General features: G+C 34.7%; 1 protein-coding gene across 6 annotated transcripts in view; it reads left to right on the top strand.

The window, feature by feature from the left end:
* The window catches only part of LOC116426547 (pikachurin), a 294,970-nt gene that overhangs the window by 197,684 nt on the left and 72,877 nt on the right, over positions 1 to 24,409 (top strand). For all 6 annotated transcript variants that reach the window (XM_031975636.2, XM_031975635.2, XM_076370219.1 and 3 more), the window contains one exon: positions 20,227 to 20,428. In XM_031975636.2, the coding sequence (XP_031831496.1) occupies positions 20,227 to 20,428 (202 nt within the window). The remainder of the gene's footprint in view (positions 1 to 20,226; positions 20,429 to 24,409) is intronic.

The raw sequence follows: 24,409 nt of genomic DNA, 5'->3' as shown, positions 1-24,409 counted from the left end.
ACTTTATCATTAGTAATTTATTGAAAAAAGAGAAATTTTTAGACATATTCTATGGCCATGTTTGCTCTAAAATATAATTATTGGTAACGAAAGAATAATATTTAATTTGAATTCGAAAGAGTCGAGCTGTATTTATGCTTGCTAAATTTTATTTAAAATCTGCACCACAAGTCTGATACATTGTTACAAGACAAGGGATTAAGTTAATTCTGTTAACCCTTTAACGGTGTTTCACGAGTATACACGTCATGAGAAAATAACCGGTTTAATAAGAATCTGTGTTGTTTATTGCACATGGGTCAAAATGGAATATTGCTTTGTTATTATCAATATTTTATCTTTATCTTTGATGGTTCTATTCTTCTTACCTTCACATAAATATGTCTTGTCACTTTCGCAAGTTATTAGTAGAAAATTTATCATTAATAGTCTACTAATATTGGCACTTTTCTAATTCGTTTGAAAGTATCCGACAAATACGAAGATTGTAATTTATCAGAACATTACAAATAAATAAAACGAAAGTTGAAATTTTCAAGTTAACATATATAACAATTGACCTAATTATCTCTATGTAAGAGAGCTAAAGCTTTAAATAATCGTAAGTGTCGACAACTCGAATTTATTAAAACTGATTCTTCATTTCCGTGAAGCCGCGCATACTGCGAAGCAACCGTTGGAATCGAACCTGATCGATAATCTCGACGCGATAAGGGATGAAGGAGATCTTGGCGGGCGGCCAGGAGGAGCTGGATTCGTTTCCGGTCAATTTGAAGTTATTTTAAACGCTTCGACCGGGAGGAAGTGCACGGCCCAGGTTGCTGACAGAAATGAGTTAAGTTCCACGGCGACGTTGCCAGGAAGAATTTCCGCGTTTGGTGATTTTTCGCGGCTGCCCGTGGCGGCGGTCGTAAACGATTGTCGATGGAAGTTTAATGTTTCACAAGTTTTATGGCCAGCCGTACGAAACTCTTTCTTCCATTGGCTCGCACGCATAAAAAGAAGTATTAGCTTTTACTGGGAATTTTGAAAGGATATACTTCGTTCTACTTGCATAAAGAATGAAGTATTCACTGGATTTCCTGGTAAATACTTCAATTTCTTATACGTAACAGTTAATGCGTTGTATATATAAACAGTATAAAGTAGAAACAGTAATTACTGAATTTCCTGGTAGATAAAGAAATGTCGTATGCATTACAGTTAGTATTTACTAAAAACATCAGGTAAATACTACTGCATTGCCAATATGCCACTCGCTTATCTTAGTTTCTACTAATTTTTTGTAGTATTTACTTCGAATTTTTCAGAATTTACTATCTATTACTGCATAGTAAAAGATTATGCATAAGAAATCTAGCATTTGCTTCTTCTTTCCTATACTTAATACTTATAATCATTTACTTTTTCTTATGCGTACGATCTATTAATAGTCGAACTATTATGGAGTGGAACAATAGGTAGTTTATTACTATTCCGGCATGAGAATTTGTAATATCGTAATGGCTAGAAATAATAGATAGGACAAGTCTTCCGTCCGACATGCTGGAATATTGTTTGGATACCATAATTGGTACAGTAGAGTTCCTCGTGATTGATTACATTAAATTGAAGGGAACGTAATGTTTGTTTCCGACGCGTGAATAAAATAATATTATTATGGGTACTGTTTTCTTCGGTTTCGTTCCATATTATTTTATTACATTTATTATTATTATATTATTTTTATGGTTTAATACCGCGATTCGATTACCTTGTTTACTTAATTCCATTGTATCACATACAGTTCTATCGTTTCATTTTTATTAGTTTATTGTATATAATTTCATTACATTATGTAATTGATTAAATAAAATAACAATCGAATAACTTCTGTATTAACCTCGTTAAGAAAGGGCTGATCAAATTCTTGATTCTTCGAACACTTAAAGCTTTAACTAATAAACCAACAACATATAATTGCGAGAAATAGAGTCATCATGATTGTTCGCGTAAAAAAGTACGACAATAAAAATCAAGATAGAACTTAATTACATAATCACCAAAGAACTTATTAAATAAAAATTTAATTTAACCCTTTGCACTAGAAATGTTACTCTCACTCACCACTTGATTTCATACACTAAAACTGTAAAATTTGATATTTAATATTATACCTCGTATAATGCATCAATTTGAGACATATTGAAATAAAATATATTTATTCCTCAATGTATGTGTGATTTTTCGTCGAGTTAGTTTCACAAAATATCGTCTTTATTTCGTTAAAAATTTCTGTGTTCAAATATTTCTAGTGAAAAACTTCCGAGTGCAAAGGATTTATACACATTACAGAAGCCTTACTCGCTAAAAAAATCTTACAAAAATCAAAAAGGTACTTACCTATTTAATTACTAAAGAACTTATTAACTAAATATATAATTTAATTCAACGTACGTCGTAGACGATCCGCTCACTAAACAAACAAAAAAATCAAATCCCTCGAGGAAAAGGAAAAGAAAGGTGGAAAAACAAATAACTCAGTCGCGGAACGATGAAATTCCACGCAGCGCGTCTCAGTGGAATCTCGCAACTCTCGCGCGTAGGAACAGCAGATACGCGCGCGGGCGAGATTAACCGAGATGCAAAGCGAGTTCGGGAATCCCGGAATTTCAGCCGGTAATAATGCTGGTTCCGTCTCTTCCCGTTCCGACCCGGCGCGTGACGATAAAACGGGCTCCCGGGACGACCGGAAGAAGAACAAGAGAGATCGAGTTGGTCGAGGGTGCTGAGAAGATGAAACGAAGAAAAGGGGTACAGTGTTTCAAACGAACAGAATTCGCGACGGAAGCAGATTCGAGGGCTTACATGTATAGGGTGATTAAAAAAGAGATTCAAGATTTTGAGGGTAATATCTGATACTCGTTAAAAAGAAGGAAAAGGTATGATAACCTTACAATTAATTGAACAATAGATTACCTGTATTTTTATAATATAGGATTACTATAATTCTATTACATAGTATTACAATTATCACCAGAAAAGAAAAACTGATAAGATAAACCCTTGTTTCCACACCATGCATTCGAAAATCAGTCACCTCGGTCGTAAAAAAACCGTTTATTATGTTGGAAATCCAATAGTATTTCCATATATTTGAATCAAACAAAAAATTCAAACTTCCCGTAAAATCTAAATAGAAAATACACGTATAATTGAAACTTAAGTTAAAAAACATATAATATTAAAATGAACAAAAATTAATACCTAATCCTCATTCGTTAGAACTTTTTTCTTCTATTTCATCTATGCTATCTACCCCCGTAATCTTGAACTCTTTTTTCAACGCCCTGTAAAGGATGACGGGGTGGATCGTAAGTGGCCTGGTTTGCACGTGTTCACGGTGTTCGCGGTCCCGATGAAAAATGCAGCGGCGGTAAAAGAGCGTCGGATATATTTGCGGCGGCGAGCAAAGGGGCGCTGGCGGCCGGTTCCATTAATGGCACCCCAGCGCAATTTCACCGGGGGATAATGGTTTTGAACACGCTCCCGCCACCAACTAGCGGCCCTCTTCTGCCCCCGCCGCGGCAAGAGTGCACTTTCTCTCGCAGACAGCGGGTGAGGAGTGGCCCGAACCGGTGAAACGCGGCGGGACGAAACGTAACCGTGTCCCCCAGGTCCTCCAGTCCAGATCGATGCAGGACCTATTCAAGGAACAACATGACGCTCTTTGGAAGTTAGTACAATGGGCACTAAGACTGGTCTTTGTGACTCCTTTCTTCCCCTTTTTTGTTTCACCTTGCAGATCAGCCCCTTATAGGGGAGGCAGGGTGTAGTTCGAATTATTGTAAATAATTTATTATAAAATGTTACTCTATATTTTATATAAGTTTATATAAGTGAAATTTTGTTATAAATTTTATAATAAAGTAATAACTTTATAATAAATTTTGAAAGATTATTATAAAATTTCATATTCAAGTTTTCATCGAGGCAAATCAACGTAAATATTTCAAACTTAAGTTTATTTAACGTTGAAACAAAAATTTAATGTACGTAACTCAGTGAACTGTCTGAGAAATCCAGGGTTGGCGAAGATAATCTGGTAAAAACGTTAGACAGATTGTTTAAATTAAATGGAGAAAAAGCTGGACTCCGAGAAATCCCCAGGCGGGCTGAAAGAAACCGACTTTATTTATCGCCACACTTTTGGGAACCCAGGAAACTGTCCCCGCTCGTTTTTCACTGTTTTCCTAGCCTCTTCGGTCTCCTCTTATTTCGCGATTTACATACCGCCCATGGTACGCAATTAATTCTTCTGGATTCCCTTGATCTACACCGAAATTAGCTCCCCTTCGTTTAATCATTCTCGCGCTCTCATTCTAATTAATCAATCGAACGACACCACGCTTTTTGCAGCTAATTACCGATCCCTTGAGATACGCTTTATCGATGATATTTCTCGAATATCGTCGCAATTATCGTTTTTATCGGTGTTGCAGCGTTATTCCATTTTCCGCGGAGGTCAAAGGATATTATTTTAGCCACTAGATTCTTTGAGCGTATAATTGCAAGTTTATCGAGCTGAACATTTAAGTCCTAAATTTAATTATTGAACGATACGAGGAACTCGTGACATTAATACGGAAATCTGTAACAGATTCATCTGAAATTTTAAGAAGAGAATGTTATTATTAAAATACCTGAGAAATTTTTTATTCTTTATTTTGGTTATAAAATATTGCACTTTTAAAAAACTGAATAAGTATTTTACGTAATAAATGTTATATTACATATTTATTATATATTACGATAGTAATATAATAGATACTTTGTGCTATATAATATGTAATATAATGAACTTTATAATAACTATAATAATGTTATTTTATGTAATAATGATGTTTCACGTGATAATGATATCTACGAAATATTTAACTCATTGCATTAATAATGTTTTATACACTCTTATCTGTTGCGTGAAACCTACCCCTTTATGTTCTCTACTTTGCAAGAGCATGTTCAACTCACATTTCTATGTATCTCGGCCACTTGGTAATCATATAGTATGAGCATTATAATTTGCGATAAACCACTCGTTAATTTGACGTATGTGCATCAGGTTAAATGGAGGAAATTCGTGATTGAGGATCTTGCTCTTTGTGGGATCATGCAACTCATTAAAGCGATATTTGATATAGTTACCGTGAAAATTTCTTTTTTATGTTACTTAGATATTTTTTGAATAACACTAATTTATAATATACGAAAAGAGTTAAAGGTTGTTTTCTGTTTTTAATTAACCTATATGTGATTAACAAAATATCGCAAGAATTTAATTTTATTTTACTTAAAACACATTAATATTTCTTTTCGATTTAAATTAAAAACGAGAAAAACAAGTGTTCCGGCACGGTTTATTTGGTTAAGACACATATCATAAAAAAACGGCAGCTCAACCACCTAAACCCCGAGCGCACAGCCACCGGTACCTTTGCAGGTCAGAAGGGACGACGTACCCCCTACCTCCACTACAAGTAATGTGGACATAGGTTAAAAAACGGTAATTAGCAACACCCCGAGCGTTTTAGCCTTCTAATTTGTCACTAAGGACACCGCCCCATATCAGTATTTATATATATATATATATATAGAGGCATTGAGAGACAAGACAGACATAATCACAAGTTCATTACTAATCACGCTGTACTCACTGGACAACACACACACTTTAACTTTGTATACACATACACATTCCTTTCACTCAATATTGAACAAATACAGTCCACTTTCGAACGAGAAAAGGAGAAGCCTTTTTTCATCACAACTATTTCACACAAGGTTAATTCGGCGTGTGAAAGTGTTACACCACGTCCACTAATACTGCCTGGACAGCGTGCACGAACAACAAGCAAAAAATATTCAGTTTGAAAGTAAACTTTAAGACTTATTTTCCAGAGTTACTGTCAATATGCAATTAAAAATGAGAATAACACACAAAGGATATTCAGAAATATGAAAGTAAACTGTAAGGGTTGTTTTTCTAGATTACACTCAATAGGCAATGCATAAAACATTCATCTTTATATAACAGTATATAAAACACCCCTCTTTCTATTACAGTACATAAAACATTCCTAAAAGAAGCTGAACTGCTCATAAAAAAATACAAAAAAAATCATCCATCATTTTTCTTGATCTCAGTGTTCGCTCTCGGAACTTAAACTCGGAAAATGCGAACTTATGTATAACACGTTCCCCCTTTCGAGTCTCCTGAACCTCCGTCTCTTAAGAGATTACGAGACGGAGGACGCGACGAGTGAGTTGTCGCGGAAATGCTGCACAAACTCTCTCTCTCTCTCTCTCTCTCTCTCTCTCTCTCTCTCTCTCTCTCTCTCTCTCTTTCTCTCTCTGGGATGGGCAAGAGTAAGAGGTTGCGTGACGAAATCCAAAAAAGGGATATAAGACGTCGCGCGGAGTATCAAGGAATAGATCAATTTGATACAAAGGAAGTTGAGATTGAAAATCCAGAAACTGAAAACCGTGGAAAAAGGAAGGATACGAAGGAGGGGAACCGCAGGAAATAGAAAAGTAAATGAAACCAGGATGATGGGAGCGGCGCAGAAGGGGGGAGTGGATGTCTGACGAGCTGGCGGGGAAGAAACCGAGAAAAAGCTCAAGAAGATCTCGCCCGGAAAATAAAAAAGGAAAACCAAAAGAGGAAATGCGGAGGACAAGAGAGATGACAAGCAAAAGTAAAAATCAAAAATATACCAAAGGAAATCTTAAGGGTCTATTAATGAATTAAGGGAAAGGAATGATATAGAGGACTTGATGTCAGGGATATGAAGTCGTGTAGTTTGTACTGTTGGGAGATAACTTGATGTTTAGCGGATAGACACGGAGTCAAAAAGTGTCCTTCTACAGATTTTCAATCTGTAGTTTTTATTGGTTACTTGTATTGCAGGAATTAGGTAATGAAATAAAAAGAAAATTGGGTGAGAACAAAAGAAAACTGATCGATCAAACAAATTCCTGAGCCCAGTCATCAAGTGATCTCCCTACAGTACATTAGCTGACGGATTCGTTTGTTGTTATGTAAGTAGCTGGGAATGATAGTGCAATTACTGTTTCTTAATTCTTAAGAGATTTTTATAAAATATTCTTGAATTAATGGGATATTCATATTACAATTGATAATATTAATGAATAATATTATTAATACAATATACTAATATCACTATACTAATAATAGTATTATTAACATTGTAATATTAGTATTTAATTAATCTAAGAACATTTCATAAAAGCTTTTTTCCCTCGGGGTCTCAGAAATAGGAGATAAACCACTGTTATTCGAAGTATCTTTCATGTATTCCGAACTGAAATAGACAGCCTTAAACTCTTTTTTAAATAATTTATTAATCTTTTTGAGAGTTTTTATCGTACTTAAGATTTACTTGTCTGGATACAAATTACGGGTTAAGTGAAACTTTGATACGTTACTTTACAATGAAAGTTATTACAAGTAGTTAAACTTTCCTCGTATTTTCTGTAAGGTACTTTAAATAATCGTGTTATGGCATACATTAAAGGTTATTAATGATTTCCAAGATCTTCGATTAAATCTGTATCTCACTTTTAACTCTTTGAGGGCTGTTTTCACTTGTTCAATATGAATGATGATCGATTAAAGAAATACATGCTATAGAATGTTGAAAGAGCTACTTCTAACCAAAGCATCATTGAACTCGGAGACTGTTAATTCGATATTCATCCTAGTAAGCACATTTACCCTTTCTCGACCCACTAAACGAAGTCAAGATCAAGAAAAAGAAGGTCAAAGGGTTAATCCGCTCTCGAAGCCACTTCAAAAGCGTCGACTGATTACTGCACTAAAGAATCAAAGTCAATATCCGCAGCAGTTCCGCATAAAATGGTTTTTCACCCTTCATTTGACACATCAAATACATTCACCGGAAATTCTGCAGTTCACTTAACTATTTCTACTGAATTTTCATTTTATTTCCAATATTATATTGCATTATATTCAATATATTTTTTAATATCAATTCCACAAAACATGGAATTATCAGTGATAAGTTTAAAACCAATCACAAGTAGGGTCCGTTATTTAAAATTGTTTGAATTAAATTTTTTGAAAGACATATAATCAACCTTCACTCTTATAATTAAACTAACTTATAGTTACAACCGAATTTATTTACACTGAAAACTAATAATTACACTGTAAACCTTTATGAAAATTCAAATTTTTAAAGATAAAATTATAAAAGTAGGATTAAGACAAGAAATGCTTTTTCCTAAAAAATATTCCACAAAACGTCTCACTTTCGATATTTTATATATGTTTTCATATCGTGCGCATTTTATGCAACTTTCCAATATACTACAATATTTCCCATAAATGTATCAAAAATGTAGTCTGTTGATAATTTCTGTTCCCCAGTTTCTGATAGAAATATAAGAAACTTCCACTGTTAAATTACAATAATTTTCTCCATGTGACCGAATTTATTCATATCACAATCTAATGCTTCATTGGACCCATTAAATTAAACGTATATCAGGAGCAAGAAAAACCTCAAAAAAACGAAGTTTTGGTATACATATGTATATACGGCCACGCGCGAGTCGGCCGCATCGCATGCAAATCTGAATGCCTCCCGTACCGTTAACTGAATTCTATTTTTTCCGTTTCCAAACAGGAATACAACGAGCTGTTTATAATTATAATAAAATCTTTCTGCGAATTTGACCACGTCGAGAAACTTTGTATTTCACGTGGTCTGTTGTTTAACCCTTTGAAAAGCTGTCATACATCTGTGAGGAGTTTCGGAACATTTCAAATGAAAATCGTGGTTGTGTAGAAAAGCATTATATTGCAATTGATTTCGAGCTAAAGTTAGTTTAATTATTTCACAGTATTAATTATGTGTTAGGTATATAATACTATTTACGTGAATTACGTTCTTTATTGGTAAAGAAATTGAAAATAAGTTCCAGAGATTTTACAAAAAGAAGAATGAATTTCTTTACAAAAAGAAAATATAATAGGAATTTTTAAATTTTCAAAAAAGTTTTACATAAATGTCTAAAGAAGAAATATAAGGTTGTTGACATAACTGAGCACTCGTTGGCGTCTCTGGTTGGCGCCATTTTTGTTTTGCGCATACGATCGATGGTGATTCGATTTAAGGCGATTTGGAAATTCTGTTTTGGTCGCGTGTGTAGAAAAAATTTGCTGATTGGTCGTGCCTTTTTGTAAAGTTTTATTTTCGTTGATTTAACTTTTACATTACTTCATTCCTATTTGCACTCTTTTATTTACATTCAGTCAACTTTTATACTATTTTATTTCCATTTTCCAGTGGATTTCGTGCAGTATTTTCTTTTTACGATTGTACTTTTTATATTGTTTTATTATTCCTAACCGGCGTTGTTCATTATTTTCAGATGCTTTGCTCTAAAGCACTGATAGGAGTTTATTTATTTAATGCTGCATAAAATGGAAACCATATTACTTTTGAGTTACACATGAATAATGAAACGGCATTATAATTGTCGTTTAATTCTTCATCTCGAATATACGTGTATCGAATGCTTGTATACGTACAATACTGCTCACTGTAGTTACTGTTTCTCGCTTATTGTTTTACGTTGATTTATTTTTTATACCGACAAACGTGATATACTTGTTTTCCCACTGCGTGCAATAAAACAACAGAAACGTATCCGTCGTGTAAATCGAGGAACGGTCCTGTATACTCTATTTCACATCGTTCCTGTTCAACTATTTTTTCATGGTGTAGACATTTGTAAACATATTTCCGAGTACATTATTTGCATAAACTGTTTTACAAAAGATAAAACTAAGAATTTCATTTGCTATTTAATTAGTACCGAAACTGAACAAATATTCCGTATACGAAAAACAAATTTAATCAACCTTCGCGAAAGATCACCCTTTAAGTATATATCACGTTTTTTATTAACTTATACATACACTTTTAATAATTTATACGTATATAATAATTGATAATAGAAGAATAATGTTTACTTCAAATTCAAAGGAATTGTATATGTTTATTAAGTTATTTAAAATGTTCATCACGAGTCTCGCACATTATTGTAAGGCAAGAGGTTAATGAATTTAATTACCCAATATTTAACATCAGATTTATAGAACCAGACAATTCCACAGATAGTAATTTTCACAAACATTATTCGATAAAGTGTTACGGCTATTATTCCAATCTTCTCTCTTAGAAGCTTTAATTTCCAAGATCTATACAAATAAACCGTTATTATTCTAATAACAAGACACTAAACTATACAACAAACGTCTGTAAACCTACTGTTAATTTCATTTCATTGCAAATTAAAAATCCGTCTCCATCGATGATGACCAAGTTCATAAGAAAATGAATGAGCAACCATTCAAATCAGTTACGACCCATAAAGTCTCGCATTTGCATAAAAATGATCTCGCTCCGATCATAGTAGTCACGAAAATGTGCCGAGTCGATAGGGCCCTAAACCCCGGGGCACTTCTGTCGTTTCTATTAAACGGTTACGGTTCTCGTCTAGCTATGAACCGAGATCGGGATTTAGTATAACGCGCGGCGTCGAACAGTTGCCGAGATTCTATCAAACTTTCGGAATGGACTCGGTGAACCGCAACGCGATGCGACGTGCCGAGAAACCTCGTCGATCGCGCGCGGCACTCTTCTGTTTGGTGTGGCTTGCAAATCTTCGCGCGCGATAAATCGCGCCCCGAAGCGGTCGAAGTGGTTAATTGAGGCCCGGTTCCGGAAACTGGTTCTGGCGACCGGCCAAAGCGACTGACCCTGCGTTGGAGAACGGAAAGACAAAGTTACTGATATCGACGACACGATGATTTCCACCGTACTGATGGCGTTTAATCTTTGGCGCTCGATTTATTTTCAATGTTATTGGGTGTAACATATAAATAAATGATACGCACATGAAAATAAAAGTCGTAGATGTACAATATTTTACTGTTTTATATCGATTACAGATATAAATGTTATAATATATTTAATGACAAAATTTTACACTTTGCAATGACAAATTTTAAATGGCTCTTCTCCGGAGCCCTCGAGTGTAAAAGGTTAAGTGTTACTACAGACTAGTGCTTAATCTAATCTTAACGTTAAACTCCTTAAATATTACTCCTATATCACTTATATACACCTGACTCTTGATTTACGCGGACCTTTTTACGTGAGTCTCTGTTTTACACAGTAAATTAGAACACTATTTGCGCAGTAGTTTTTACGCGCGATCTTAACCCTTTGCACTCCATTTATTTTCAACGTTGTTGGGTCTAAACTTGTATTTACTTTTAGGGAAATGAATTAAAGTAATTTACAGCTGTAGAATTCAACGTTTTATATTTGTTTTATTTATTATTATTATAATAGGATTTATTTTGTATAATCTTTTAAAGGGTACTACTTTTTGAAACAGTTTTCAACATTCTATAATAAATTTGTATTGTCATCTCCAGCATAACATACGAATGCAAAGAGTTAACGCTAAAATTACCGAGCAATTAGATTGACTTATTTTCAGTTTCTTAGAAAAATTAGAACGATACGTTTCATGAGATTCGAAAGGACTCCTAGTCTTGTATTTGTACAAATACACTTTCATTTAAAATCTCTGGCAAAAATGCTTTCATAGTCTAAATACTTTCAGAATGAAAATTCTGAAGTGGATAAATCTGACCCGTTTGATAGTTTTACTGTTAACCCTCCAACCGCGGGAACATGAAATTCGCGTTCTATTACGTCGTGTAATATGAAAATATGCTCTATTCAATTCTGTGCACTTCTGCCAACGTGTTTTTAACCCTTTACCCAAGCATAAATATTACTCAACTCTGTTGAAGTCAAGTTAAACAATACTCTTCTATTATCAATAATTATGCTTTAGGGCTAGCTAGAATATGCTTACAATTTTTCTGTCTTTTCAATAAATTATCAATGGTAATGTAATTGTTGTCGATCATAGTTGAGAAATAAATCGTAAGACAAAGGATTAATGAATATATTCCTTTTTGAATAAGTCTAAATATTCAGAATGAATAAATTCTAAATTCAATGAAACTATTTCAGAGGTTGTATAAAAAACAAAGGAATAACGACAACAGAAGTAAAAACATTTATGAGAAATTTTGTAGAAAAAAATTGTTTTTCTTAACTAATATTACAAAAACACGACACTTCCAATATTTTACATATTTCTCCGTGTCGTGCACATTTTATGCAATGTTGTAACTTTAAGTTTCCATAAATGCATCGGAATCTGTAGTCCGTTAATTACTGTCATGAAATTTTGCACTTGGTATTTTAAATTATTCACTTTTTTTTCTTGAAAATTCAATAATTGTAAGTAGATTGTAGTTCTTTATGAGAATTATAGTTTTCTAAATATACCATTTTATAGAAAAAAGAAATAAAATACTAAGTCAGCTAGAAAAATCCATTGATTAATCCTGTTACTACATCGATAACAATCTGTACAACATTTAATGATCACATAATAAACACAATATATTCGCTTTCAAACATACCACATAATTGAACAATTTCATAAAAGATTTCAAAATGATAACCTTGTCATACCGTTCGTTACATTTCTCAAACACCGACTTTTACTTGCAAATTAATTCAAGCAAAAATTTATATCGAAAAACGCGCGCGCGTGTTTATACGAGGTCAATAAATAAATAAACGTCGTCTATGAAACTCGCATTTCATCGATAGACGAGACCAGCTGTTTTTGTCGGAGAATATTACCCGCCCGGAATACTTTTTCGCGGCTCCCCCGATGGAACTTCCGCGAGCTTGATTGTCCATTGTTTACCGGTGGAACTAAGTGGCTTCAAAATTCGCATAAATCCCGGCGTCGCAGGAGGAAACAACCCGTTAAGAAGCTTTATTCTCGAGTTCCGCTCTTTGAGGATTAACTGAAGTGCCATGAGACGTTCTTAACGTTTCATTGTTTATTAAAACGCGTCGAGCGTTCCGGAGGAGCAAATAAAATTAATGCGAGAGACGCCGTGTCGCATGTACGCTCCCGCGTCGAATGGGATTTAGAAGTTTGCGGTATATGTATTGTAATACCTTTCTAATATTTCAATTCATTCTCTCAAACCTGCGGAGCGTTATTAAGGACTTAGTTCTTATCGAACGCGGTTGAATAAACTAAACAGTGTGGGAAGTTGAATGAGGTATTTCTCGACATGCAGAATTTTATTTTGTTTGAGAAAATAGATTTAATTATAGAATTTACTAGAAAAAGGAAGAATTGTGTATTTATAACAATTGGTAAGAGAAAATTAATATTTTATTTGAACTCAGAAAGATAGAATAAGGAGTAGATATTTATATTTGTTAAATATTGTTTGAAATCATTGAGACGAGTCGAATGGAATATTGTAAGACAATAAATTAATGATAATGGGAATTATCGAATGCCTATATCTAACGATAACAATAAAATTGTACTACTGTTTACAATATTTATAATTTTATTTGCAGTATAATTCAATTTGAAGTATTGTCCAATTTTTTGTTGTCGATAAGTTGATACTTTCTGTGCCGTTCAACTGTTCGTTAAGAATGATAATGCGAATCATTACGGTTAAGTAATGAGTGCATATTCATATAGTTTTGCAGCGTTCCCCGACTCGCGCTTTACATTATCAATTAATTAAACGCGTTAAACGTGTGCTGCATTAGCGCGTGTAAGTAAACCTGTGGATATTCATGGAAATGTAGATTTCTATGTGAGAGTTCGCAGAAACTGTTATTAAACTGGAATTTGTTTCATTTATTAAGGGCAGCTCTATCAAACTGCCCGTGAAATAAACAAATCTCGAACTGAAATTTAATCAAGTACTTTTCTACAGCGGATTTACCCACGGTCGCAGGTGCTACCAGTGCGGTCGCAATTTAATTGCAAGGAACATCGACCATTTACAAAACATACGCATAATTAAAATAAACAATACATAAATGAAGACACATTAAAACGGAGCACCTTCGATAAAATACAATTGTATATCAAATATACTTACATTCTGGCGAATGATTTCATTTAATTTAGACTACCATTGCGTGCATTTACAGCTTATATTGTTTGCTGTTCAATATTACGTTCAATATTCATCAGTCAAATTATTAACATCAATCGATGTAACAAATTTTCATAAGTACGAAGAAAATTATACAAAGACAGTTACATAAAGGTAAAACATATTTGTAACTTTAATGTATATTACTTATAAAAATGTTTAAATACTACAAATAAATGTTCGAACTAAAAATGAAGATAGTAATATAAAAACCGGATGTTTAATCGACACAAAAACTCTTCCTTATTTAAAACAAATCTATACTTGAGAATAATATATTGATCCATCGTATACAATTCTAACCCAATTATTTAACCCTTTGCAATTCCAAAAATCCTCAATTTTTCATTCCAAACCTTGCATCAAGGTTCCTTAAATCAATTCTAATTTAAAAAAGTACCATTCTAATTAATCATTAAACGCTTTAGAAACTGCAAAACGGTATCTATGTATAATATAATCACAAAAACACGACTAAATTTAATGCGAATTGATAAAATACATAACAATTGAAATACACACTTGAATATTGAATATGTTTCGCCATCATTGCAGTTGATTTCATCAGGAATTAAAGAAACACCGAAACGCAAAGTATAATATTCAGCATAAAATTCCTACAAGTCATGGCTTAGGAATAGCCCACGTTTTTTTGAAAGAACTATTACATCATAAATATCACTGATACCTAACAAAACGAACGATATTCATAAAAATAAATTACATATACGAAGTACAGTTAAATAGACTTCTGTACAAGTTTCAATACACCACAGAAAGCAAATGAAAATATAGATACTCAACAATTTAACACTAAACGTACTGGCACTTTATATATACTTATTTCTATCGTAACCGGTCAACTAACTGGTTATAAAACAAAGGTAACTAAGTTAAGCGATCAATTTCTCTTAGTGAGAACAGAAACAAAAAGATCGACAAAAATTGCAAAACTAATTAATCTGACAATATAGGAATTGATATAAAAATAAGTGAACGAAAGAGAATGCAGAATTTGAGATTGAATTTTGAAACCGGTCATTTAATCGGTCGCTTAGTGTTAAATGAAATCGGGCTATCTCACCGCGAATTAGCTTACACCCGAAAGCTTCTACGTATTCAATATAACATTGTAGGCCATGAAAAGCTCTCAAATCAAAGAATTCAAATAAAAACTAATGTCGAGTCTGTTTTGACATAGAAACGCAGAGGTTTTTAGGCGCCATATTTGTTTGGTCGGTAACAAATGCAGACGAGAGCACCGACGAAATCCCTCTCGTTGTTTCTCCGATGTCGGTTCCGCAAGTTAATACGGATGAACGCTAAAACCATGGTGTACTCGGACGCGTCACGCTAATCCTTTATAGAAATTCGACCCAGGGTCGGCAGGTCGTGTCCGTTTTGCGGGCTAGGCACGATAAAAATGCAACGACACGATCGGATGTGCATTGCGGTCATACGTGACGTCCAGACGACACATGTTCGTGCAGGCACAGGTCGCAGTCTACGATCCATTTCCCTCGATTAACTTCCCCTATCTACCCTTTTAATTTTAACTTAATTCGTTCGGACCTGATCTTTGTACAAAATTGTTAGTTACATAAGTAACAACAATGTACCACCAGTCAATGCATCATCAGTAACGTTATTTCGAATAAAATAGTGGTAGTATAGATACTACTGCTAGGAGATCATCCGATGGCTAGGCTGAGAATCAGGCTGATCAATCAGTTTTCATTTTCCTCACCCAATTCTCTGTTGGTTTTATTTTCTAATTATTGATTTTTACACTAATTAACTAACTACTCGTCTATACAGTTATATATAACTAATCAAAAACATGAAACTATAAATTGGAAAAACACCTCTTGCCTCTGTACTGTTCCGGTAGATATAAGGTCATCTCGCAATTGTACGTTTTTGATAGAAGTAGGCTCAAAGGAAAGATGTATATATAGCTGTCTGTCACAGTTTTAATATTTTGTCAGATATTGAAGTAGTAAAACAGTGTACACTATAACGTACCGGGTATGAAGGGGTTAATGTTATTATCCCCTAAGGTTTGCTTATTACGGTAGAGCTGATAATTGCGTGCAATCGAAATTAAAAATCAACTGAGCGTCGGTGTACAAAAAATCGAGGGAACATTGGTTTCTTCTAATTAAGTAGCAGTTTTTTTGGAAACTTGTTAGTGGAGACTTTTTATTGAAAGTTGAAAAATTTTTCTTATTATCAAACACAAATGACATAGTGATATTGAAATGATGTACAAGGGAAAAGTAAATCTGGTATAGTGATAGTTAGATCGAAAGATCAACTATGTAATTTATGTTCTGTTTGCAAAATTATTTATTATTCTGTATTTTCTTAAATTTTAAATATTCTACAATTTCGAAGGTATTTGTATTCAGATATGTTATACAAAAATTCACTGTACTTTCAATAAGGTATACTGTATAATTATAACCTAACTATAATCTAATGTTTTCTTAAGTAAAATACATAAAATAGCATATCCTTGAAATAATTTTCAAAATTATTCTACCTTTCGGATGACCAATGGTATTTTAGTTATTTCGTGGTACCAAATCCAATGATGTGGATTATTCCGAACCTAAAAAGTCAAGAGCCAATCGAGCCTTTTTAACGATAGACTCTTAAAAAATTCAAAAGAGTAGAATTACTCGATTTGACCAATGAGCTACTCAAATCACTGTGCCCAAAGAACGATTGGAAATGCAAGCCGTGATCTTCGGATTGGTAACAATGAAACATCGTGGCCCGGTTTGTCGGGGTAATGAGAGCTGATCCGCAAAACGTCGTAGCCAGGGATACGAGCAACCCTGCCAGAATGATGCTGCTGATTTTTAACGACGTGGGAATACAAACAACGCGATTTCTCGGTTCGTTACGCACGTTCTGCATACATGATGTTCCGGGAATGTTTGCATAATTTTTGGTCTCAGCCCGTGGATCCATGGCGGTTAGGGCGGAGGTTTCCTGCCGGTCAAGGTCGCCGGTTCTTCTAGTAACGCTATAAACCGCTATTTTCACGGTACGTGTTGACCCGAGAGTGTTCGATAGAGGAGGATTCAATAAAGCCACGTTTTGTAAGGAAAAGTGAATTTTTATTGACTATCCGTAATTTATTTTATTGTGAACGCCGCCTTACGTTGAATTTCTTACGTTATTTATTGTACCATCAGATACTATGCAGTCTTTGTTAAAAATGTTTTGTTCAACCGTTGCATTAATTGTATATATAAATGATTAAACTATTATTGAATAGTAAACTATAAGCAAATTAAAAACTGAGCTGTGCAGAGTAAAAAATCGTAAATAAAATTAATAATTTATCTTTTAAGTTTCGATTTTTGAAGACTTTACAGACCACATATTTCATTGGTAATCAGATTTGAGCCAAAATAAAGATACAATAGAATAACAATGAAGTTATTATTAATTTATAAGTTACAATTTGTTAAGTTAAAAACACAAAATTGTTATTATTTATTACTAATAAAACAACGATGGTTCTTTCTTCTTGTCAATTTTTTTCACTCACAATCCAATAGAACTTGATTGTTAAAATTGCAAATGAAATATACGATCCTACAAAGGTTGTAGGTCACGTTCAGATCTCTGAAGGCTCTCCACATAGAAGAATTCCAATTGGCTCACTTCATGAACCTGTTGGTAACATTTAATTTTACTTTTAAACAATCTTTTCCTGTAAATAATTGCATTGACGTGGATTGAGATGATAATGTCAGCCTACCCACTCAGTGCAGAAATTAATGGGATACCGGCACATTGGATGGGTACTACAATTTGTCAAAGGCTCATTAAAAAGTAAATAGCTGTTGTTTTTATATTATAACAAACAAACTCTTAGAAGTGCACACAGGCATGCGAGTCATTTTCGAGGATTATTCTTGCATCTACGCGCTGTCTGTAATTATTAGTTGGTTTTCTATTTCTGTGCTCGAAAGTGGTCGAATAACAGACCACTTTGATTTTATTAAATCAAGGTTTCATGTCAGGGTAACAATACTTAACTTAGATACAGTGTAACTATTGTTAAGAATGAAATTACAACTTCTATTATTCAACAATATAAAGGAACATAAATAAAAATGTCAGATTTTATATTATAATCGTTCGTAACAAACACCACTTTGTGTTAGTGGCAAAGGAAACTAAATTGCTCTGCTGTAACGTTCAAGAAATTAACGAGACCTTTCTCATGTTCTCTTTTTATACTTTATAAAGAAAATATGCTAATTTTAACGAAATAGTGCAACTACGAACATTGTCGTAATGTTGTGTCTACATAACTGTTGTCCAGTTACTTTAATCTCAACTATCTATTACATATTATCACTTCATAAACTATCATACCAAACTATTTGATATTAATATTTTAATTAACATTTTAGTTAAATATTTTAATAATTAATATTTTTATTTAATATTAATATTAAATAGCGTAGTATGATAGTTTATGAAGTGATAATATGCAATAAATAATTCATATTAAAGTAAATGCACAAAAGAAATATTAATATTAATATATTTCCCAATTTCGCTTTCACACAATTTCCAAATGCCACTTCTTCCCCCAGCAGAAGCTATCACCACCATTATCAAACCCACCTAACTAACAGAAAGCAATGAATAAATCGAATAAGAAATAAACAGACGGGGGAATACCCCGAGCAATTCCCGGCGTCTGGCAGGAATCCGCAATACCGCAGTTCGTCGAATAACGTTTATTATGCGAGTGGATTCACAGATCAGGAGGCGTTATTCCATTTCCGGAAGCGTCAGGCGCAACTTTTCCCATTCCTTTCGCCGCGTCTGATTTATCGCCCGCCCTTACACTCGCGTGTACTACCAACCGAAGGCCTCCCAACAACCGGGTACAGTACTGTTCCCTTGACTGATAGTCGGCTCCGCTTCGCCAAAGGTAAAGGATGTTCCTTAAGCCTCGCACGTCCCCGGCAACCACGATTCCCGGCTTCCTGCCCCGGCCCCCTTTATCCTCGCCCTCCTCGACTTTAACCATATTTCTTCGTTTCCTGGGACGCTCGAGGGCGACGCAACGCGGCTTTTTGTCCACGGAAGCCTGTTCCTTGTCCCTTCGACCGAAGACGAAGCGTGGCACCGTTGCGCAGATAGGATCTACGTTTCTTTCGTGCACGAGATATTGAAACTTTTTTGCTGCGCATCGTCTTCTCCTTATGTACTACGAATTCCCCTTGGCCAATGTTTGTGATGGTTCTTGGCTTTTTTGTTGTGGGGTGTCTTTTTGAATATAACAGTTTTGTAAATGGTACTTGAGTGGTTTTTGATAGTTTGCGGCTGTTAGGTGTTATTCTGTGAATAATATATTTATGGTATATGCTGTTCTTAAGTAATTAAGGATTAAGAATTTGTAAGAGTTTATCCAAGCAGGGCTCTGGCGAACAAGAACCATTTTTAGAAATTGTTAATAAATTTTAATATGATACATTTTACAGGGCGAATATTCTAATCTTTGTCAAAATTTGTGTTACGTTGAAAAGAAGCTTGATAGTTGACCGTCGGATAATCATTCATATTTAAAGGAAATTGAAGGAACATATTTAACCTTCTTGTTTAATTCATTGCTACATTGACTATGCAATCCCCTTGCCTGCGAAGAAACAATTAATAATAAAATAACTCTTATCGTCCCAATCAGAAAGAAAATAATACATCAACGAATCAAGAAATTCCTGATTAATCATTTATTTCTCAAATAACCCGCAATTAATCTACCAACCTCATATAATAATTACAAATTACAATTGCTCCGTAAACATTTCGTAACCCTCCCAAATACAAATTGCGATTCGCTGATAGGGCCACCAAAATGGCGGGCACCGCCTGTTGGGTTGGTAACAGTACACCAAGCGAATGGCGACGCTTGTCACGGTCGATTTCCTCGCGAAGATCGTGATAATAAAGCTACATCATCCCGCGACAAGTGAACTATACCTACACACAATAACGACGGTAATTATTTTCGGTTGCAGAGGCGGAAGTCAGGTCGCCGCGTTTCACGGGCTCCAGTTGGCTGGCGTTCCCCGCGCTGAAGGCTGCCTACAAGCACGTCCAATTAGAATTGGAATTCCGGCCGGAGGCGTGGGACGGGATCCTGCTTCTTGCCGGGGAGAAGGACGATCTTCAGGGCGACTTCATGGCGTTGATACTGCATCATGGCTTCATCGAATTTAGGTGAGAATATCTCTCGTGCATAGGACTAAGGGGCTGTATCCTCTCTAGAATTAAAAGCGAAAGTTTCTGTTTCATTATAAATCTGTATACATTCTATCTAAAACCTTCCATATTTCATGTTATATTCTGTGTAGCCTAGGGATGATAATAATTAACCCCTTACCTTAGAATATTTCTTTTTTAAGTTTTTACTTGTAAAAATGATATAGTAACAGCAACCTTACAATAATATTCATGCTGCACTTTATACACACAGTAACGCAAACCACGTATAGATAAAATAACACAGCATCAAAAATAATTGTCCAAAATCTTCTGTATAACATTATGGATCGAACCAATCGTGTTCGAGCTCAGGAAATTCGTGACACCATTAAATCCTCGTTACCAAAGGCTCGCGTAAGAAGGAATTGAATTCGGGAGTTGTCCCCGACAAATGGTCTCGTCGAAAATCAAAAGGACGACCGATGAGGAGTGTCGGTACGATCGATCGGAACGATATAACGAGGGGCCAGCGTGCGCCGCGGACCGTGGCAGCGACAACGTCGTCGAATTATGCGCCGCAACTTTCCCCAACTTTCGGCAGTAACTGAAGTTTCATGTCCCACCAACTTCATTGACCCATTAGCGGCCGGAACATCAAAGGATCGGTGCGAAACCGCGATTTACTTCAATTTGTCGCGATACACGCTGTCCCTGCCGCTGGAGATTGGCCGGGAAGATGGGCAAACTCCGATGAAAACTCAGCTGAAAGACGTGTCCTTTTAAAGGGCGCTTTCGTCCCTGCAAGAGTTACGTACTCCGTTGCATTAGAATCTTGAGGCAGAGTCAGTGAAGATTTTAACGCTAGGTTTACGGACACTCATTGTACGGTTTATTTCACTGCTCCCAGAAGAATTCGTGTTCGTTCATTCGGATTTTAGAAGTTGAAGGTTTAAAAACGACATCTGGTAACTTGTCCCTGAAATTGAAAAGGTAAGTGCGGAAAAGAGTCACGTCCACTTGCGATGAACGTTGAGACCTCGGTTTCAGTCGCTTTTGTAATTGGCGGATTCGTGTAAACGAAGAGTGTAAATGAAACAGAATTCATAGCGATGTCGCACGATCAAATATAAACATGCAATAAAGAAAATGTCAGTTTCATTCATTTCAATCTTACTTTTTCAAACGTAGTGCTAGTAATTGTTCAGATTGTTGTGATTAAAATGAGTCTAAATACGATGTAAATCGGACTAGTTTTGCCGACTTAATGTAATTAACAAAATTGAAGGTTCATTTCCTTAAAATCGATAAAACTAGTCAGATCTACATCGTGCTTGGAATTATTTTAATCATAATCTCAACCATACACTGGCACTACATTTGAGAAAGTAAGATTAATATTAAAGAAATTGATATTGATATTTATATTCGAATCGGTGTGACAAATTGTCAATCAAACTCGTCGTAAACACTTATGAAATGATGTATATAAAATTTAATATGCGTCAAATTGCGTAAACCGTGTGTTCAATTTAAATTGGTGAATTAAATATTATTCTATTTATATTGATCAAGGAAATGTATTTATTTAGGAATGGAAGTTAATATTTATTAAACTTTTGTGGAAAAGCATGTGGTGGGTATATAGAATTTGTTTCCTTGTTAAGAAATCATTAATTCTTTGTGGTCCAGATGATTCTTAGTTATTCAATTCCTACAGAGACTAGTAACACTATTTAATTACCAATTCAAATCAGAGCTGGATATTATTCTAATATCAAATAATAATTACATTTTGAATAAATTTTTCGAATAAAAGTTCGAATAAATAGGAATGGACGTAAAAATTAAAAAAAAAATAAAAACCCAAATCAATTCTATGAATTTGCACGAGAACAAAACACCATTGTACAGTAGAAAACTTCAAAATGGGTACCGTGTTGTCAACATAATAGTTTACAAACATTTTCGACGATCGAAACCCGTCAACGAAACCATACCCCAAATTTCGCGCTGCTTAAAATGGTTTTCTTCGGCGTCTCGTGGAAACCTGCCACGGTACTCCTATGAAGTATCGCGTAAATGAACTTGGTCGGCAGCGTATATTTCTCCGAGCAGAGTGAGTCGAAAATGGAGAAGTTTTCTCGTGGAACTTTTACGGGACAGTTTTAGTTCGATAACATAACGGCGAGACTTTGACGTGGACATTAATTAAAAATTCCAGTCGGGAGCTAATTTTTCGTTTACAGCTTAATAATCCATGACTACCGGCCCGTCGACAGCCGATTTATGAACCCAGAAGTTCGATGTGAACCTCGATGAAAGCTGCATCCTTCCCCTGCGCGAGAATTAACCCCTTATCTTATAATACCGTGTCAGACTCGTAACGAGAAATTGAAGCAGAATTCAATAAACACAAGTGTCACAATTTTTGTTTATTTCAAATGTTATGTTACCGCAACATACGAGAGGAATACTCCCAAAAAAGATGGTAGGATCTTATTCAGATCCAGAGGAAACCAAAGTTACTTAGGTTTGGTGTGTTTTGTTGTATCGCACGATGGTGAGTTCGAGTTAGAAATACGAGGTAGAGGTTTTGACTTGTTCTAAACAGTTGCGTGTTTAGAATAATTCTGCTCCTTTTTTTGGTTGATAAAATTTTAGATAGCTCGGGAAAGAGAGAATTTGGTAGTAGAGAGGGAAAAACATTTGGGCCTTGATGATTCACGTTGGGGGTTGCAGTAACTAAAAATCTGGACGTCGGACTGTCAGCTATATTTAGGCTTCGTCAAACGTACAAGATGTTTACAGAGTTAGGTGTAAAAGTAAACGCAGTTATAATGCTAACGGAGCATTTCGGTATGAATCGTTGTCTTTAGATAGAGGTGATGATGAATACGTTTTCAGATGGACGCAATTATGGTACGATGTCATGATGGGAACGTTGAAGATAGTTAATACGAATATGTAGGGTGTTTAGTGGGATATCATGTGACATCAAATTAAATGATTATTTATTGAATTAAATTATTGATTAAATTATTATTTAATGAATTAAATTATTGATTAAATTATTTTCCTGTTGTCGAATAATTATACTTTACAGCAAACGAAGATGTAAAGTAAACCCAGAATTCTTCTTCTTTTTTCTAGTAAATTATTAATGACATTGTAGTTGTATCGATTATGGTTGAGAAATATATAAATCATAAGGTAAGGGGTCAATTAGCAGTGAAGTAGAGCGGGATCAACGCGGACTCCGTTAATGAATATGTCGCGTCGGAGACACTTGTCACATCGTGACACGTATAAATGCCATGTAATAAAGTATACTTGTTGCAGCTTCTCGCGTTTTGCGACTGATTATTGCATCGAGTTTCTATGGGTTGTTTTATGAGGACACGAAGAAACTTTCGTCGATTAGGAATAATATAATAGAACTAATAAAATAGAAACATTCATCATTATTGGGAAAATTTGCTGCCACAAATGCATAATGATTTGTTAAATAGTGATTACTTGAATATTTATGAAAATTTTTTTATTAATAAATTCACAAAATTAGAATTAATACAATGTTGCATTAAATTTGATTATAATTTAGTTCATCGAATCTGTTCATCGTAGACTGTTCGATAAAATTTCAACAGAAGGTGGAACAAAATTTAATATAAATACATTATTTCGATTTCCTCGACGACGTTCAAAGATTTTCCACGTTGTATAAGATATTCCTGACTAATGAGAGTAATAATAATTGACATCTTGCAAGATGGGAGCTGGGAAATTTGTTCAGATACGGGTATAGCTAGTTAATTACCGGGATGACCCAGATAAAGCGATCGAAACACGGTCTCCATAGAAACTCTCAGCCCGAACTGTTGGTGTAATTTATTCAATGCTGGTAGGATAATCGTTCATTGTTCCCCTGCTTCGTTTCCATAATTCATTAACCGAACGCTAAACGATCGACGGAGAGATTTATCGTTCTGTTAAGCA

This window comes from Nomia melanderi, chromosome 8 (assembly GCF_051020985.1).
Source record: "Nomia melanderi isolate GNS246 chromosome 8, iyNomMela1, whole genome shotgun sequence".
NCBI lineage: Eukaryota > Metazoa > Arthropoda > Insecta > Hymenoptera > Halictidae > Nomia > Nomia melanderi.
Note: the sequence above shows the minus strand (reverse complement) of the source record. Positions and strands in the feature narration are given on the sequence as shown.